General features: G+C 49.9%; 1 protein-coding gene across 1 annotated transcript; it reads right to left on the reverse strand.

Annotated features, from left to right (window-relative positions):
• Positions 1-3,155: 3,155 nt before the first annotated feature.
• NENF (neudesin neurotrophic factor) lies at positions 3,156-13,815 on the reverse strand. The gene is made up of 4 exons (XM_079725707.1): positions 13,488-13,815; positions 5,738-5,798; positions 4,654-4,757; positions 3,156-3,702 (listed from the first exon to the last, which is right to left on the reverse strand). The coding sequence occupies exons 1-4, from the start codon at positions 13,662-13,664 to the stop codon at positions 3,526-3,528; spliced, it is 519 nt and encodes a 172-aa protein (XP_079581833.1). The 5' UTR covers positions 13,665-13,815; the 3' UTR covers positions 3,156-3,525.
• Positions 13,816-17,103: the final 3,288 nt, after the last annotated feature.

Here is a 17,103-nt window from a genome sequence, read left to right on the forward strand (position 1 = left end):
TAAGGCTGCTTTATTCAGACCCTTAGTTTTTCTCCTGGAAGCTAAGGCGGTGGTGAGCAGACCCCCCTGGAGCAGATGCCTGAAGGACATGAGGTGTCTGAGTCTGGAGGTCATCTGACCAGGCTGGGACCGGGCAGGATGCCCTCTGCACGACCGTACCTCTAGGAGCTGGCTTGCTGGTCAGGTCCCTCTGCCTCCTCTCCTGCTGACCAGTCAGCTCCATCGCTCTCCCCTCTGGGACGCTCAATACTTAGTGGTGTGATCTTCCAAATGGAGAACGAGGCTCCCTGCTCCCAGGCCTTTTCTCCTGCCTTTAAACCTTTAAGCCTCTTCATCCCTGTTATGGGCAGGGAGCCAGCTCCATTCCACCTGTTGGGGAGGCCTGGGCAGCTGCCCGCCAGGAGCACACAGAGGGAGGGGTGAGTACCCCAGTTGCAGGAAACACGAGGCAGAAGGAGCTGGCTGGGCAGCGCCTGGGAGACGGTGGAGGAGATGCACCTTGCAAGAGGAACTTAGATTTGGGGAAGGACTTCATGAATTACACCAATATCAACAACACTCCAATGTGCTGGGCACCTACCTTAGGCCAGAAATTGAGTGTCCCTTCTGAGAGGTTGAACTTGAACCTGTGTGGTTAAGAACCCAGCCCCCAGGGCTTCCCTGGTGGCGCAGTGGTTGAGAGTCCACCTGCCGATGCAGGGGACACGGGTTCGTGCCCAGGTCCGGGAAGATCCCACATGCCTCTGAGCGGCTAAGCCCGTGAGCCATGGCCGCTGAGCCTGCGCGTCCGGAGCCTGTGCTCAGCAACGGGAGAGGCCACAACAGTGAGAGGCCCGCGTACCGCAAAAAAAACAAACAAACAAAACACCCAGCCCCCATCCACTCTCCCATCGCCTTCCCCTCACCTTCGCTTCTCCTGGGTAAAGGTCAGAGCTCCTTTCTTCCTTCTTCATTCCAAGGTGATGCATGACCTCCCCACTATGCCTGGGGTCCCCCGCTGGGAGGAGGCCTTGCCTCAGCAGCTGGTGAGGCTGGTGCAGCTCTGTCCCTCAGGTCTGCTGAAGGGTTTCCTGGGATGCAGGACTTTCAGTGTAAAACCCAGCAAGTCGGGAAAGGTTGGCCACCCTAGGTGAGTGTCTGTGCTTTCGTGTTTGGGGGAGACAATCTCATCAATAGGCAATTACAGCAAAGCGGGTGAGTGCTAAGCTATAGGGGACCTCAGAGGAAGGCTTCCTGGCAGAGGTACATCCAAGCTGAGTCTTGCAAGGATATAAACCTTTAAAGCAAAGAAGACATGACGAACAAATGTGGGAGAAGGGGTAAATGGGGCAGCAGGCTTTGGGCTCCAGGGATCTCTGTGTTTTTCTTTAGGTCCCATAGACACCAATGATGGAAATCCCCCCGCTAGCCTGCATCCCCCTCCCCTGAGCTGTACCTACCCTGAGTGGAGCCTGTTTGGGGTGCCCAGATTTGTGTGTGCTCTGTCCTGGCAAAGGCTGCTTGGAATCTCGAAATGAGAGACATTCTTATTCAGAGAAGACCCTTGCTGGGGTGTAGGAGGTGGTCTTTGAAGTGCAGGGCAGGGAACTGGGCAGAATTGCCCCAGGAGTGGGGATCCTAAGACCCTGAGGGGAAAATGTGCTGTGATGGGGGCAAGGGGAGGAGAGGGGGGCGGGGGAAAGAGTGGTCCTGGGAGTCCCCAGGGACGTGAGTTTGGAGGCCTTGGCCACCTTGCAGCGACGGGGCTCCAAGGAATGGAATCCTAGCCCATCCATGGCTTGGTGATGCGGGAAGTGGGTGGCACTAAGTAAGAGTCATCTCTTGGGGGTTCCCAAGGACTTATAACCATTTGTATTCATTCATACATCATCTGTTTGGGGGCAAAATGTCCCAGTACAGACTACCTTGGCCACATGAGCAACTTCCGGAATTCTAGGCCAAAGAGTCCTTCTGATAAATTCTAGCCCCATTCCTCTTGGATGGCCAGCAAGCTCCATGCTTCTGGAGTGGGACCCAGGAGTGCACCATTAGTCTGGACACACCAAAGAGTAAAGCAAAGGTCAAACGTGGTCCTCCAAAAGGATCTGGAGGAGTCCTCCCTGCGGTGACTGGTAAGGTGTAAGTGGTGTTTCTCAAAGTACATCTGGGCCCAAGTGTATCACAATCTCCTGGGGAGCTCATTACAAATGCAGTTCCCAGGCCATGTTCTAGAAATACTAAATCATAAGCCCTAGGGGTAGGACATAGGAATCAGCATTTTGAACAGTCATCCTAGGAAATTCTTCTGCTTAAAATTCTTCTATGTAAAAGAAGAAGAAGGGGTAGTTGCTGTTTAAATAAAAGACAAAGTTGTATGTCAAATTTATCTCTACCGTAAAATTTCCAGGATTTCTCAACCTTGGCACAATTGACATTTTGGACCAGGCAATTCTCTGCTATGGGGACTGTCCTGCGCATTGCAGGATGTTTAACAACATCCCCGGGGGACTTCCCTGGTGGTCCAGTGGCTAAGACTCCACGCTCCCAATGCAGCGGGCCCGGGTTCGATCCCTGGTTGGGGAACTAGATCCCACATGCCACAACTAAAAGAAAGATCCTGCATGCCACAACTAAGATCTGGTGCAGCCAAAATAAATAAATATATTTTTTTAAAAGTCTTTAAAACAAAACAAAAACAACATCACCGGACACTAGGAACAGTAGCATCCTACAGTTTTAACAATCAAAATTTTAAAAATAATAGCTCCAGACATTGCCAAATGTCCCTTAGGGAAGAATCCTACCCTCAAAAGGGATTTCCTTATGAAATCTGACCTGAGTCCAGCGTGTTGCATGTGCTTCACCATCTTTGGAATGACCTCCAGGGCAGGCTCTGCCCACACCGGACCCCGGCCCTCCTCACTACCTTCCAGCTGCAGAAGGGGCTGAAGCCAGTTCATACCGTCACTCTCCTGGTTGTGGTGTAACGCCAGGCCCTTTAATAGCTTTCTTTCTCATTCTCCACCCCTCCACCTAATGTACCCCATTTCTGCCACATCTCTCGGATGCCCCTGCTGCCCGGCCCCCTCACAGGCCGGGGAGACAGAAAGCAGGCCAGCAGAGACAAGGGGTGCTGATGAGGCTCCAAGGAGAGGGCACGTGTGGAAGAATTCTCCTTTTGTGAAAATAGGAAGTTTATTTTGGTGCTTTTTCTAAAGTACACATGGTCATGGTAGAAAACTTGGCAAGTACAGAGCAATATAAAGAAGCAATAAAGGTCACTCGTAATTCCTCTGCCCCCACAGCCCACGTTGACACCTAGGAGGTGTCCCCCGTCAGCGACTATTACCTCCCTGGCTGGTGTGCAGGAAGGATACCTAGGTGGGTAGAACACTTGACCAAGGGCAATAAAGGGCATTCAGTGTTCCAGGTTAAACGTCTGCTTACTCAGATCCGGTGACCAGAGGCCCCAGCAGCCTCTTTTGCAGGAGAGTTTGCATCTGAGTGTCTCCCTGCCTCACCCTCCCAAGAACGGTCTCCTGCAGATCAGAACTCGTCCTTTATATCGAAATGGGGCTGGTCTTCAGGCTTGAAGTCCAGGTTGGGGCTGCCATCCTCGTTGAGGATTCTTCGGGCTGTGTAGCCAACGATGGGATATTTGGCTTTGTACACTTTGGTGAAGACATCATCCAGGGATTCCAGCTCCTTGGCTGTGAGGCCCGTCTTGGGGAGAAAAGCCCAAGAAATACAGGGGTAGGAGTGAGTGACTTGTGCTTGCCCCCAGCTTCTCGCCAGCCCCTACCCCGACTTTACTCGCCCCACACCCCCTAACGCGAGGGAAAAAGTGTATCAGAAATCAAATCGTGGACAATTTTTTCGAGACAGCCCTGTGTGTGCATGTGTGTTGCGGAAGTTACACGCGGGGGGAGCAATGGCTGCACCGTGTTTGTGGTCTGACTGATGTAGGAGTTAGACTCCAGAGAACCCCCAGCCTGGTCGGCGTTGGGGGGCGCTCTACGGTCTGCAACCACCTCCTCCTGCGCGATAAAGCCCCCTGCCCTCTACACTCCTCCCCTTACAGATTTACACACCCTTCCCCCGCTCTGTAGTTTTTTGATTTGTTTCTGTAATGTTGCAGCTTAAGAGTGTGACTCACCTGAGCACAATGGGGGGTGAATGCCAGCCTTTCTGTTGGGATTACTTAGACCCCGAAATGGTTTTTGTTAATGCTATTTGCTCCTTCACAGACATACGAGCGCGGCGGAGACTCTGCTCTCCTACCCTGTTCCTCCCCTGAGCTACCGGGAGTGGCCTGGAAAGCGGGTCTCAGAGACTAACAGCAAAGCTATCAGAGGCTGGGGGGTGGCAGGTGCAGACTGTCAGGGGGATGGGGCAGCCAGGGCAGGCTGGAGCCAAACTCTGAAGATCAACTGAGTTTGATCTCAAGTTCACGAGTTCACACTTGACTCTGTAGGCAGTGGGGAGCCGTGGAAGGTTTTTGAGCAGGAGGGGCACAGGCAGATATCTACTTTAAGAAAACAACTGGCTACCTCTGGAACAGTAAACAGACTAGTTAGGAAGCTTTGCTACTGCCCAGAGGTGGGGCGTGGGGAAGAAAAAAGGCCGTGGCCAAGGAGGTGGGACACTTTGATAGAGGCTCATTATCTGGCTCACAGTGTCGTGGGTGAGGTCTGCAGGATCCAAGGACATCTTGGCCACCCCTCTGGTGGAGTCCTTCCCGGTCAAGGCGTTGTAGGGGGCTCCTCGTCCGTAAAACTCTGTAGTGGGGAGGAAGGAAGAAGATGTGAGTACATGTGCACAGAGCAGCCAGGTGCCTATACACGGCAGGGCGCGGGGCTTCTGAGACCCCACCCCACCCAATCCTGCAAAGGCTCGGCTGAGGAGAGGGACATCAGTGAGGATGGGAAGTCCAATAAGCCACCCCCAGCCTTCCCACTGGATTCCGCTAATTCAGAATATGGAATAAGTCACACATGCTGAGCTGAGAGGTGATTTTTTTTTTAATACAGAATGAAAATAATCCCTTAAAAATATTTAAAATGTAAACAAGAGGGACTCCCTACTGGTGGTGCAGTAGGTAAGACTCCACGCTCCCAATGCAGGGGGCCCAGGTTCCATCCCTGGTCAGAGAACTAGATCCCACATGCATGTTGCAACTAAGAGTTCACATGCTGCAGGCGAGCCACAACTAAGGAGCCCGTGAGCTACAGCTAAGGAGCCCGCCTGCCACAACGAAGACCCAGTGCAACCAAATAAATAAATAAATATATTTTTTAAATGTAAACAAGAAAAATGTTCTGTCTTCCTAAATGTTCATGGAAGCCAAGTCTACTTCCATACATCTTTTGTTTGGTATCAAATAAACAATGAACCATTACAAGACTACTTCCACGGTATCAGTTGTAGTTTCCACTAGGGAAAACGTGAGATGGCACTAAAATGTTCTATGATCACGACTCTTTGCTAAGTAATACTTTTCCTCTCGCTGCTTTATCTAGGTTAAATCATCCAGTTTGACTTTAATTCTATAGGCAACAGGCAGCCATGGAAGGCTTTTGAGCAGAAGCATGACATCATTAGAAAAACACTGTTGAAGTACCTCACTGACAAAGATTGTGAACTCATTCTGGGGGGGAAAGGACCTGCCTAGCATTCCCTCCCTTCCCTCACACCTCCAGCACCCACTCAGGCTGCCACGCTCCCCAGAGGTAAGGATTCATAAAGCCAAGCCACTTACCCTTTCCAGAAGTGACATCGAACACCACCCCTTTGACTGCCATGTAGATGGGCTGATCTTCCTGGGAAGCAGGAGAGAAGCTGTGAGGAGGAGACAAAGAGCCCGGCTCCGCCAGTTCAAGTGAGTAAAATCTCTTCCCATCACAGCCGGTGCAGAGGGTGGCAGGTGAAGTTACAAGCCGGTCCTCAGGGAGCTCGCCCCACCTGTGCAATGTCATGCCCACTCACAAAAATCTGGAAAAGTCATGAAGCATCATGACAAGCCTATGGCAACACCTTTCCCAGGAACTGAAGCAACTCCGTACAGATAAAAACTCAAAAGAATATTAAATGAATTACTTAAATCAGTCCATGGGACTTCCCCGGCGGTCCAGTGATTAAGACTCCATGCTCCCAATGCAGCGGGCATGGGTTCGATCCCTGTCTGGGAACTAAGATCCCACATGCCTCATGGCATGGCCAGGAAAAAAAAAAAAATTAAATCAATCCAAATTTCATCTTCATCAATGTACATACATGGAGGTAATCAGTGTAAATGATCTATTTTATATCAATATTTTGCTTCCTACAGGTAATATTAGTTCATACAAACATTTTCATGTATTGAAATAACCAAAACAGCTGTCACTTAAACAGTTCTATCTTATTTTAGTGATACTGTGTACCTGTTTGTATAGCTATTCTATTTTGGATCATTTCCAATTCCTGAGAACTATAAATGGCAGCATTACGAATATCTTTCTACAAGTTACTTTCTAATTTGTTGAGTTATCTCCTTGAGGCCTATTTCAATATATTGAATATAAGTAGATGAACAACATAATCACTTTTTATATTTTATCAGTTTGTCCTTTCAAAAAGCCATTTATGGTGCTAGAAATATACAAGCAATACTGTTTCCTTGCAGTTCCTTGGCTTTTACACTTTATTTTTTGCTACATTCCTGGGTATACAAAAGGAAAGATAGAAAAAAATGTAATTCCCAAGCGACAGATAAGGACTCTGGAGGAATTTTAAGTTAAAATCAGAAGGGGCCTTGAAGATAATCTATCTAACACCTTCGTTTTACAAATGCACCTTCATCATCCAGGCCTGGGGAGATTATGAGACCTACCCAGAGTCACAGAGCAAATCAGAGGGAAAGCAGTTTCTGGAATCTGGAGCCCAGGAATCCAAGGCTCAGTCCCCTCTCTGGCCTGCCCCACCAGAAGGCACACAGCACGAGGACAGTGCACTTGCCTGGGACCAGGAGAGGGTGGGTGTCCTGGGAAATTCATTCAAAAGACCCAGGGCCACGAAGACAGACACAGGGAGTGAGTAGGTTGGAGGTACCCAAATGTTAGGGAACCAGGGGAGTCACCTGCATCAGTGAGGCAGGGCCTTTATCTTTCCTCTGGGTCTTGGGCTTGCTTGGCCATCTGGCCTTCCTCCCTACCTGTGGCCAAGCAGGGCCAGGAGAGAGTGCCACGGGAGCTACCATGACAAAGGGATACCAGAGCAGTGCAGCAGAGGAAGGAGGGCCTCTTCCACACCTGGGAGAGCCCTGGAGCCTGGGTGCAGGCAGGAAGGCGGGAACTCCTGGGCCTCCAGCACCCTCAGACCCTGCAACAGAGGCTGGGGACAGAGCAGAAGTTCCTCACCGGTGACTCTTCTTGAAAAAGAGAGAAACTACTACAGATGTTTTCTTCTGCAGAAATACCTGGGCCCTCCAATGGTCTAAGGCCATGTTTTTCTAACTGCAATTGGCATTGGTAACATATTAGTGGGTCATGGAATCAATTTAGTGATTTATCAACAGGCTTAAAAAAATGAAACAGGAAAAACAAAGTTCAAAATAGAGCAGAAACTAGAAAACATCAGAGTGCTTCACACATAGTAAGAATAAGCATAGTTTCATGGCACTTTTGTTTCAGTTGTGTGTGTGTGTACACCAGGGTAGGATGCAAAATACATTCCTTAACACAGCCAAAACGTCTGCAAGCCGTCATTTTATTATATAATTAGAAAGGGTGGTTTCACCTCTTTACTCACCTGCCTCTATCCAACAGCCTTCACTGTCTGTATATTCTTTATTGTCTGTCCAGAATGATTCTTTCAGAAGAAGTACAAGTCCTACTCTTCACTATTAAGTTTTAGAAAAGCAGAAAACAAATGTCACCCCATCCCCCCTTAGTACAGATTCCAGGGAGAGCTGGTGAGTGAGCACAGACAAATTCCATTTACAAAGAATAACCCTAAAGCCTAGAGGGGCCTTTGGCAAGCTCAGGGTCCAGGGTTGCCCTAAGTAAACTCAGAAGGTAAACAACATTTCTGGTCATGCTTGCCCTCTGATACCTTCTTCTTAGCTGAACCAATATACCCCCGAACAGGTCACTGCCTGGAGTGATGGAAAGGGAGGCTCTTGGTGGTTCATTTCGTTTGTACAAACTGGAGAAAGCACAGCCTGGTCCACCTCTTTTACTCACTAGCTGTGTAACCTTGGGCAAGTTACTCAACCACCCTATGGCTCCTTCCTCACCTGAAAAATGAGATGATGATAATAACTCCTTCCTCACGGGTCATCATTAAATGATTTAATGCTTTAAAGTGGTTAGGACGGTGCTTGGCAGAGTTGGCTCTATATTAAGTGTTTGTTAAATACAGACATCTGGTCCCAGGCCCAGAAGTCATGCTGGGAGTATGGGGGCAGGCGGCCCTCCCCTCCCTGTATTTGGTATCCTACGGTGCAAGTAAGGCAGAAAACATATTTTCTGAGGATAGCAAAAGTCAGTTTTGCCCTTGGAGGGTGGAGGATGACATTCGCTCCGGACCAAAGAGAACCCTCGAAGTCACCCCAGCCGCCCTGCCCCAAAGCTAACTGCTTCATGACATCTGCTTTCCTTAATAAACTAATCCTCCCCCGCCTTTTTCCTCCATCGTTAAGGCAGGGGAAATAACATTCACGTGCCATTGACTCGTCTCCGTTGGGGAAAATTCTGCAGATTCCAGCGTCTGACATACAGGTTAGAACGCCAGCAGCAAAGAAGGGATATATACACCTCTCTCCCACCAGTCCTGCCACACATTTATTGCCCGAGGAAGAACGATGACCAAACTCATGAATGGCTTGTGATTTATGCTGTTTTTCTATTCTAAAAGCTCGATGTGAGGGTAAGTCATACAAGAATATTATTTTGATCATGTTGCCTGGGCTGGGCCCTCAGCCACTCATGCTGGTTACTAGAGGCCTATAATTCAGGACAGTTAATATATTTCAGGTGTGATCAAAGGTAGGGCAGAGAAATTCATATTTACTGAGATTCTACTGTGCTAGGTTCTCTCCATATGTTATACATGTTTACTTATACTAACGTATGTCACTTAGGTCAATTTTTACAATGACCTTCTGAAAAAGGTATTACTATACCTGTTTTGTAGATGGAGAAGCTGAGGCTTAGAGTTTAAATAACTTGCCAACAGTTCCTCTGCTGGTAAATAAATAGCCAGAATTCAGACTCACACCTGTTTGATTCTAAAGCCCTTCCCGCGACATTCGTCCTTGTCGAAAACTTGAACGCCAATCTTTGACCTATAATTTGTAAACAGTGAAGCCCTGCTAAAAGAACAGCTGATGTGACATGGCGAAAGCTGCCAATGAAAGCGTGTGATCAATATCTCTAGTTATAAGGGCAGCTGAAGAAATCAGGGTCCACAGGAAGGCCCTCTGGACACATGTGACCTTTCTCAACCTACGTTCATTTTTGTTCAACATGCTTACTCTGTGATCTATGTGTTATCTACAGGAAAGGTCCCTAAGATGACCTCCTCTTTGCAAGCCTTACTAGGATTACTGGGAGAATGGGCTTTGAAGAGGCACCGGGGAGGCCGGATTTCAGCAGGTATTCCAAGAGGACTAATTCATGCCAGAAGCACACGTGTAGCTATCTTCACACTCCCACGTGGGAATGATTCAGGGAGCCACACTGTGGATCACTCTGACAACCTAAACTGCCCCAAAGGGATAAAGTAGCACAGGGCCTCGTGCAGTAGATCCAGAACACAGTAGGTTCGGTGAAAGACACCAGCAGCCGGGACCCCTGTCTTTCGTGATTTCCAATCTGAAGCATCCACTGAAGATACTAGGCAGCTTCCTGTCGTGGTGCCCGAGCTCTCACCACAAACCAGGCAGCAGAATGTGGAACAGGTGGGTCTGCCTTGGCTCTCGTCCAAAAGGATTATAACAGAAATGAGAATTCATAGCTAGTTGTTTCAGAATGACTTGTTATACAAGGTCCACAATCCCATAGCAGAAACCCTTGGGGGTCAGATGTGTTTTGGAATTTAGAATTTGTCAGATTTTAGAAAGGTGTTAAGGGGCACATGTCAGAACACCTACCGGGGTCTGAGGCAGCACCCCATCGTCATCTATATCAATATTTCCACAGTAAAGCATAAACATGAATATTCACACTAAGTAGGATAAAGACTATAAATAGACTCACGTAGCTCCAACAAGGTTCCATCACCAAAGGAGTTCAGATCAGGCAGGGTTTTGCTGTCAAGTGACGTAAAAAAAAAAAACCTTCTGGGACTTCCCTGGCGGTCCAGTGGTTAAGACTCTGCGCTCCCAATGCAGGGGGCACGGGTTCGATCCCTTGTTGGGGACCTAAGAACCAGCCTGATGCACAGCGGTGCAGCCAAAAACAAAAAACCTTCTGCTTTTCAGAGCTTATCTGATTTCTGAATTGCATAAGAGGATTATGGGCCTGTTATAGTGCCTCTTGTTTGTATCTTTAATAATAAGCTAATAAAAATAATAGCAGCTAAGATTGATTAAGGCTTACTATGCTAAGACTACACTAGGCCTACTACGCTATGCATTTTGCATATCGCCATCTTATTTAATCCTCACAAAACCCCCATGTAGAGTAGGAACTCTCATCCTGTAGCCATTATCACGGTCAGTTTTATGTGTCAATTTGGATAGGCGACAGTATGCAGTTATTCAGCACTTATCTAGGTATTGCTGTGGAGGTATTTTGTAGATGTGATTAACATCCACAATCAGTTGACTTTGTGTAAAGGAGATTATCCTGGATACTCTAGGTGAGCCATCAGTTGAAAGGCCTTAAGAACAGAATTCAGGTTTCCCCGAGGAAGAAGAAATTCCACCTGTGGGCTGCAGCATTGCTCCTGCCAAGGGTTTCTGGCCTGCCCTTCCTGACAGCCTGCCCTATGCATTTCAGACTTACCTAGCCTGCCTGCATGATCACATGAACCAATTCTTCCAATTAAAAACATACCTATATATATATATTATTTTTTCCACTGGTTCTGTTTCTGGTGGACCCTGACTGATAACAAGTACCACGGATGATAAAAGAAAATTGAGACTCCAAGAGGTTTAGCTATTTGCCCAAAGGGACTCAAACCCAGATATGATTCAAAGGTATAATGCTCTAATTATACTATTTGTATAATGTATTATACAAACGGTAACACTTCTGAGAGTGAAAGGTGGTGCTATTAATAATTATCCCAGGGCTTCCCTGGTGGCGCAGTGGTTGAGAGTCCGCCTGCCGATGCAGGGGACACGGGTTCGTGCCCCGGTCCGGGAAGATCCCCCATGCCGCGAAGCGGCTGGGCCCGTGAGCCATGGCCGCTGAGCCTGCGCGTCCGGAGCGTGTGCTCCGCAACGGGAGAGGCCACAACAGTGAGAGGCCCGCGTACCGCCAAAAAAAAAAAAAAAAAAAAAAAAAATTATCCCAGGACAATGGCATAAACTAGAACCATCTAGGACAAACCTCGGCACAGGGCAGCTCTAACCAGCTGCGCTCAACTGCCTCTCTCCTCTCTTACTCTCTCTGTCTGCAGACATCCTCTGGGCACCACATCCCAAACAATTCTTTCCTTAACCCGCTTCCATCTCAAGCCTCCCTCTCCCCTTCTGGCAGTTGAGTATCAATCAATAATATCAGCATAAAAAAGCCAAGGGTCTTTTCTCAGTCCTCATCCTGAACCCTGGGCATGGTTGCTGCATGCAGTCTCCACTAGGAATTCTCTCTTCCCTTGGACTCTGTGCTGGGGGTCGCCAAGATTACCCCCCATTTGGAGATTCACGAGGACTCCTAGAACTTAGCATATAATTGTACTCAGAGCTATGATTTATTACAGTGATGTAGTAAGAGTCATAGGGGAAAGGACACAGGTAGAGTCTAGAGGAATCTATCTACTGTGGACTTCCTTACACTGTCTCCTCCCATGAGGGGCCACACAGAGCACATTCTTTCCCCGGCAACAAAATCCAGCAACACGTGTGCAATGTTTTTGCCCAGGGAAGCCCATGAGAGACTCAGAGCCCAACGTTTTTACTGGGGACCGGCCATGCAGGCCCTCTCTGCCTAGCAGTGTTCAACGTGAATGCACAGTTTGTACGAAGAGCCCAGAGTTAGCCACCTTTATCTGTTAGGGAAATGCAGAACACCCTGGAAATCCAGACATCAGCCAAGGCCTTTCTAAGGACTGTGGGCCTGTTATGTTAACTCTTTTCTGCACAGGTTCCCTAACCCAGTACCATCTGGTTCCCAGCTGCTCCAAAAGATGGTGTCCCTTAACATCCAGTCTCCCTCCTTCTGTGTTCTCAATGACTCAGGCTTCTAACCAACCTCTCTTTACAGTGATTCCCAAACTAGCACCACTGCCTAAGGGCCAGGTTTCTAGATCCCCCTGGAGAAACTAGTCCAGCTAAGGCTACTTAACTTGGGGGTTAGGGAGCCCACACCAGAGGGTTTTAACAAGAGAATATTAGGTTCCTTCCTTGTTCTACCACTAACTGGTGGCATGCCTCAGTTTCCTCACCTGTAAAAGCAGGAGGTTGATTCCTATCAACTCTGAAATGCTACTCTGAACTCTGAAATGTAATCCCCTGATTTCCCCACCAAACTGTTCCCCCCACCTCCTGATCCAGTATCAGCTCCATGGCCCTTCCCATGTGCAGCATCCTGTTCCCACACTCCAGGGCCATCACAGTGGGCCCCAACAACCCGAATGGTCAGATGGCTGTGAGGAATATCCTAGACACGTCCAGACTGCTGACCGATGTGGACCGAAGTGGGTGCGTCTGGGGGTGGGGGTCGTCTTTGTCTCTAACCTCCGATCTCCCCCCGCCCCGCCCTCTCCCCCAGCTCTGGCTCAGCCTCAAGAGCACAGCCATTAAGAGCCAGTGTGAGGAGTCGGCTGCAGAGGGGCCCGGTAAATGAGGAAGGCAAAGTGCAGGGAAAGTTTGGATCAACCCTGGACCTGCCCCCATTCCCGCCTAACCCGGGGAGCAGGCCTTGCTTCCCTCTCTCCCTCTCGCCCGACTCCCCCCGGAGCAGGCATAAGTGTGTGCCCGCAGCTGATGCTTACACTGACAACAAAAAAGTTTTGAGGTTCGTGTACAGACCGCCAGCCAAAATGCGTCTCTAGGAAACAGCTCGCGGGAAGAGAGGGAGAAGCGCTGGGTGGAGTGCTCTGGCTGGGGAAGGGGGAAGCAGGGAGCCCCGAGTGCTGGGGACTCCCCCCTTGTCCCCAGGCGGCGATCCAGGCCTGGAGAGAGGAGCCCTGCCGGCTTCGCGCCCAGCTCGGAGCCGGGGCTCCGGGAGGGGGCGCCCGCCGAGGCCCGCGCCTCTCCCCGAGGCCTCCCCTCGGCGCCGCGGCCTCCCGGGGTCCCCGCCTCCCTCTCCGCGAGGCCCGACTCGGCCCGGTCCCTGGGCCCGCGCTTCCCCGCTCACCTCCTCCCCGCCGTAGCGGGCCAGCTCCTCCTCCGTGAAGAGCCGCACCGGGGGACCCCGCTCAGCAGGGCGCGGCGCCTGCCCGGCCCCGGCTGCGAGAAGCCCCGCGGCCAGCGCCAGGACCAGAGCCAGCGCGGCCAGCCACCGCAGCCGCCGCCCGGGCGCGGGGCCCGCCATGGTGAACCAGCGCACCGAATCGGGCCCGGGGCGGCCTGGGCGGCGGGGCCCGCGCGCGCGCGCCCCGCGGCCCCGGAACCCCACCCCCGCGCGCCCGCCCGGCGCCCGGAGGCCCCGGGGCCGGGAGTCAGGAGCCCGACTCCGCGCCTTCCACGCGCTGCGGGGTGCCCTGGGCCACTGAGACGCCGAAGCCGGAAACTTGGAGCTAGGATTCTGGGGGCTCCCGCCTCCAAACTGCGCACTGAAAGTTGCGCCAAACAGTGGCGTCTGTTACAGCAGTTCCTTGATTAGGTACAGAGTTGACACAGCCAACATTCCAGCACCTAGGAAGAGAGATTTATAACCTAGGACCCCAACTTTATTAATTCACTTTTACTTTTGGCTGATTTTTTTTCTTCCCAGTTGTGTTTAAATTTCGAGTCCCCAAAGGATTTTTGCAGAGGGTAGGGCACAAGACATGCACTGAAATAATTATAGCTAACATTTGTGCAAGGATTTCTTCACTGATTTATTCAGCAAATACTTTTTGAGGGCCTCCATATACCAGGTCACTGGAGGCACATCGCTGAACAAGACAGATCCACACCCCATGGAGCGTGGATTCTATGGGCGAAATAGACAAACACGATACATAAGTAGTATGTTAGATGGTGATGAATGCTAGGGAGAAAAATAAAGTGGGCAAAGGGATAGGGAGCATTGGGAGATGCAATTTTAAATAGGCTGACCAGGGAAGGCCCCAATGAGAAGGCAGTATTTGTATGAACATCTACAGGAGGTGAGGGAGGTAACCTGGGGGAGGACAATCCCTGCAAAGGGAAAACTGCTTAAATGCTGAGGAAGGATAGTACCCGGCTTGTTGGAGGAACAGCGGGGAGGGAAGAGGGGTAGGAGGGGAGGTCAAGGACTGAAGCAGGGAGGTCAAGGACTGAAGCAGAGAGCTACTGTTATAATCCAGGCGAGAGATGATTTGGTTGATGATGGTTTGGCCCCAGGTGGTAGCCAGGGAGGTGGTGAGAAGTGGGTGGATCACGGATTTGTTCTGAAGGTGTAGCTGGCAGGATTTGCTGACAGATAAGAAAGACATGGGGTCTGAGAGACAGAGAGGACCCAAGGATGACCCTGAGGGTTTTGGCCTGGGCAGCTGGAAGGATGGGGTTGCCACTTACTGAGATAAGGAGAGACGGTAGGAGCAGGTCTTGGGGAAGATCAAGATCAGGCCTGTTCAGTTTGAGAACACTTAGATAGCCAAGTGGAAGTATCAAGTAGACAGTTGGCTATATGAGTCTGGAATTGGAGGAAGAGTTCCAGGCTAGAGATATAAATTTTGGAATCCTTGGCATATAGGTTGCATTTAAAGCCACAGAATGGATGAGATTGTCAAGGAACGGCACGTGGGTCAGAAGGAGGGAGGACCAAAGACTGAGTTCTTGGGGTTTGCCAACATTTTGTGGTTGGGAGAACCGGCCACCAAAGATAGGCTTGCTGTGTGCCAAGCACTTTTACGTGTATTAACTCATTTAATCCTCACTGTAACTCTATGAAGTAAGAAATATTATCACCCATTTTACAGATGATGAAGCTGAAGTGCACAGACCTTAAGTGCCTTGCTCAAGGTCACACAGTAGGTGGCAGAGCCAAGACTCGAGCACAGGCCCTGTGTCCCAGAGTCTGCCCCTGACCGCCAGGCTACACCTCCCCTCAGTGACTGCGCCAAGTTCTCATCCATGTACTTGTTCAACAGAATGGGCTTCTAGTGCAGAGCAGCCTAAACAGGGTCTGTCCACAAATCGTCTGAATCTTAATTTCCACATCGGTAATGTACCAGCCTGCCTCCTGGATAGGACTGTATCAAAAGTAAAAATGGTATGGATGTGAAAAGCTGTGTAAGCTGTGCAGTATCCACATTACACCATGTCACAGGGTCTCCAGATTAGAAGAGGCTCTTCTAAACCCTTAGAATATCACCCTCTTCCTGATGCATCCTGTTCCTTGGCATACAGGGTGCTGCTTCTCTGCTTGAGCCCTTTCTCTCCCTGCAGCTGGATTTGTTAGGAACTGCTCTGAGCCAAAAGAAACTCCCTATAATTTCTACTGATCAGATCTAGCTTCCTCGTCCCTGAGACACTGAGTGTGAGTCTATAATTTAATCGCGTGCTCATATGCCCTTGGATTTCTCCAGGCATCCCCCGATTGCCCTTCCCTACTTGAACCCAGATTCATTTTTCCAAATGAATCAGTAAGTTACCTGCAAGGAAAACAGAAACTAATCTAAGTAAAACAGAATGGCTGTAATGCAGGGAGTTGGTTACATAGGTGATGCAAGAGGCTGAGAAGCAACCCCGAGGGAGCCCAGAGATTAGTAAAGCAGGAAGATTGGCAACTTCCTGGTGTTTAATTTAGAGTTTAGGAGCCTGGATCACCTGACTGAAGCTACAACCACCAAAAAACCTTTGCATCAGGGGCTAGAGCTATGGAAGGGAAGCTGCCGGGGCAGAGAGCAAGGGAAGAAAAAACCCTGGCTTCCGCCTTGCCCAGATCCCCTCCAGTCTCCGAGCAGTGCTTCGACTGAACCCAGTGGAAACCCAGCCTTCAGGGCCAGTCCCGGTAACCGAGAGCTGAGCAGGAGAGGCGAGGATGGGATCTGAGAGCAAACAAGCCCAGGATCAGCACAACCCAGTCTCCAGGATCTGGTCTCTGCCTGCCCCTCTGACTCTTTCTCCTAAGTGCCCCTCCATCGGTCCCCTCCAGCCACATTGCCTTCTGCTTGGGTCCCAGCCTGGGCCCCTGTACTGTACCGGTGCCCTCTTTCTGGGGTGCAGGTCATCATGGGCCTGGGGTGCAGGTCGTCATGACCCTCTTGTCACTCAGGTCTCAACTCACAAGTAACTACTATCTTGAGGCCTCTCTTGACTCCCCACAATCAGCACCTCCCTCCACAGCTGCCCTATCATGTGCTATCACGTGGTCTCTTTTCCTTTCTTTAGAGCTCTTGTCACTATGTGAAATTATTTTGTTCGTTTATTTACTAAACTACTCGTTGAGTACCAGTAACTGCCAGGCACCGTTGGAGGCACTGGGATATAGCAATGAACAAGACACATAAGCATCCTGCCTTCACGGACCTTATATTCTAGTGCAGGGAGACTGAAAATGAAAGTCAGAAGGTGGTACACGCTAGGGAGAAATATAAAGCAGTGTGGGGGCACGAGCTGGCAATGGAGTTTGCAGTTTTAACAGGGTGCTTCAGAGGAGGCATTGCTGATAAGGTGATGTTGCGAGAAAGACCTGAAGATGGTGAGGAAGTGAGTGGCCTACAGCTGCATCACTGCAATCTCTGCTTCCGTCATCACAGGGCATTCACCCTGTGTGTCTACGTTCCTATCGTCTTCCATCTTCCTGTAACTTCACAGGTTATAATAGACGAAGGGATCACCTT

The sequence above is a fragment of the Hyperoodon ampullatus genome, assembly GCF_949752795.1.
Source record: "Hyperoodon ampullatus genome assembly, chromosome: 2".
NCBI classification, from domain to species: domain Eukaryota; kingdom Metazoa; phylum Chordata; class Mammalia; order Artiodactyla; family Ziphiidae; genus Hyperoodon; species Hyperoodon ampullatus.